Source organism: Candoia aspera, chromosome 7, assembly GCF_035149785.1.
Source record: "Candoia aspera isolate rCanAsp1 chromosome 7, rCanAsp1.hap2, whole genome shotgun sequence".
NCBI classification, from domain to species: Eukaryota; Metazoa; Chordata; class Lepidosauria; order Squamata; family Boidae; genus Candoia; species Candoia aspera.
In genome coordinates, this window is record NC_086159.1 from 68,217,181 (window position 1) to 68,218,981 (window position 1,801).

Genomic DNA, 1,801 nt, shown 5'->3' on the forward strand with positions numbered 1-1,801 from the left:
TAGGCTACAGCCTATGTGAGACGCACATTTTGAGACCGTCATTGCTCTTTTAAAGTCATGAATGGAACAGGGTCAGCTTACCATGTGCGCCTACAATGTAGACTTCGACATCAACCCGGATGAATTCTCTCAAAGTCTGTTAAAAGAGAAATGGGTGGTATTTAACGCTAGGTAGACAAAGGCATACACAATAACTTAAAGGAATAGCCTTCTAAGAACAAGAGTGATGGATCTGGGATTGTTTCAGAGTCAGAGAAATTCTGCATACTGAGGTACCATTGTATGTGGGAATGTAGGATTTCCGTGTCTTACACTATACCAATACAAAACATACCATTTTTTTCCACATACCGTATTTGCAGCAAAGGAGACCCTTGCATTCCTTGTACACAGTCAGTTGGCAATAGGATTCATTCAGTTTTCCTTTAAAAAGTAGCTGAGAAGGACAACTCTACCGCTGCTAAAATGGTTAAGAGGCCTTCAGGCGGCACACAACTCTTGGTGATGGTACCTATGAAGTTCTGTTGGTAGCATTATGGAAATCTTTGCCACTGCTTTCTTCTGTGATGTCTTTTGATTTCCCAGTCTGGCCCACAACCCCTGGAATGTTTCTCCCATCCAAGTATCAATCAGAGCTAATCCTTCTTAGCTTTTGAGATCAGTCAAGCTCAGCTAGGTGCTGCCACCCACAACTGCCAGCACAGCACTGCTGCAGTCCCTCTGCTATCAGTATGATTAGCAGTAACAGCAGATGAGTATTTACCTCGCTTCAACCCCATTGGCAGATGCTGCTTCCATGGAATTAGCAGCAATATGTTTTTTCACTCCAAATCGGTCACAGCAGGACAAAATATATTCTACAAGTTTCTAACATAGCTCTTCTCTTGTCCTCTTGTCAATTATTCTTTACATTGTAACATTCCTGAATTCTTTGTGGCAGTTATATGAGTCGAGGAAAACACCATGGTCCTTGGAAGTTGCAGTTCCGGCCCCTTGGAAAGGTGGACTAGTGGCCCAGATTCATCTTCTCAGCTGTGTAGCTGAGAGTGTGAAGAAAGAAATTCTCTGTTCAGATCTGGCCTCCGTCATGAGCTTACGGCCCACCTCCATCAATCCCAGTGCTCTTTTCCCCCACAGCTGCATATAGGGAATAATACTGGCTTTGCCTACAGACCTGACACAAGGATTAATGAAGGAATACAGCTGCAGTGATTTAGATATTTGAAAGTACTACAACAGCGATGGGGATTAGAAATATAATAATTGTAACAATTGTAATAATTGATTGTTCTCTTAGTCACGAACGCTGTGTTTCACAAAGTTAGCTTTTTTAGCCTACTTAAGCAGCGATACAGAATTGTATAAACACATGATCCGAATTTTATTTTATCTCTGTGTGGTCTGGAGATTAGAAAGGCTAGGATTTGGGAGAAACAAGTTCAGGTCTTCACTTGACTTCACTTATGCTCACTGGGATGAACTACTCACTGATTCCTAACCCTCAAAAGATGGTTTTCTCTGTTCTGCTCCCCTTCTTACAATGAGGTATATATCATAAGGAAGGCAGTCTTACCTCTCCAATGATTCTCATAGCTGAAACATCAAGGAATGATACTGCTGAGAAATCGAGGATGATGCTGTGAATGTCAATTCTTGGAACACTGATGTTGGGAGGTAGGCTTGCGTTCCAGTCTATCTGTATTGGCAAATCTTTGGTATCTAGGGGCTGATACAGCTCTTCAACCCTGTTGTTGTCCAGCTCTTCATCTGAATCTGTCATACTAGTAATGGTACAAAGAAA

The 1,801-nt window shown here is 42.0% G+C and overlaps 1 protein-coding gene across 1 annotated transcript; it reads right to left on the reverse strand.

Moving 5' to 3' along the window:
* Positions 1–1,801, reverse strand: LOC134500630 (chloride anion exchanger-like). Its single transcript, XM_063307928.1, has 2 exons — positions 1,574–1,801; positions 1–136 (listed from the first exon to the last, which is right to left on the reverse strand). Exons 1-2 carry the CDS (start codon positions 1,778–1,780, stop codon positions 56–58), a joined length of 288 nt encoding a protein of 95 aa, XP_063163998.1. The 5' UTR covers positions 1,781–1,801; the 3' UTR covers positions 1–55.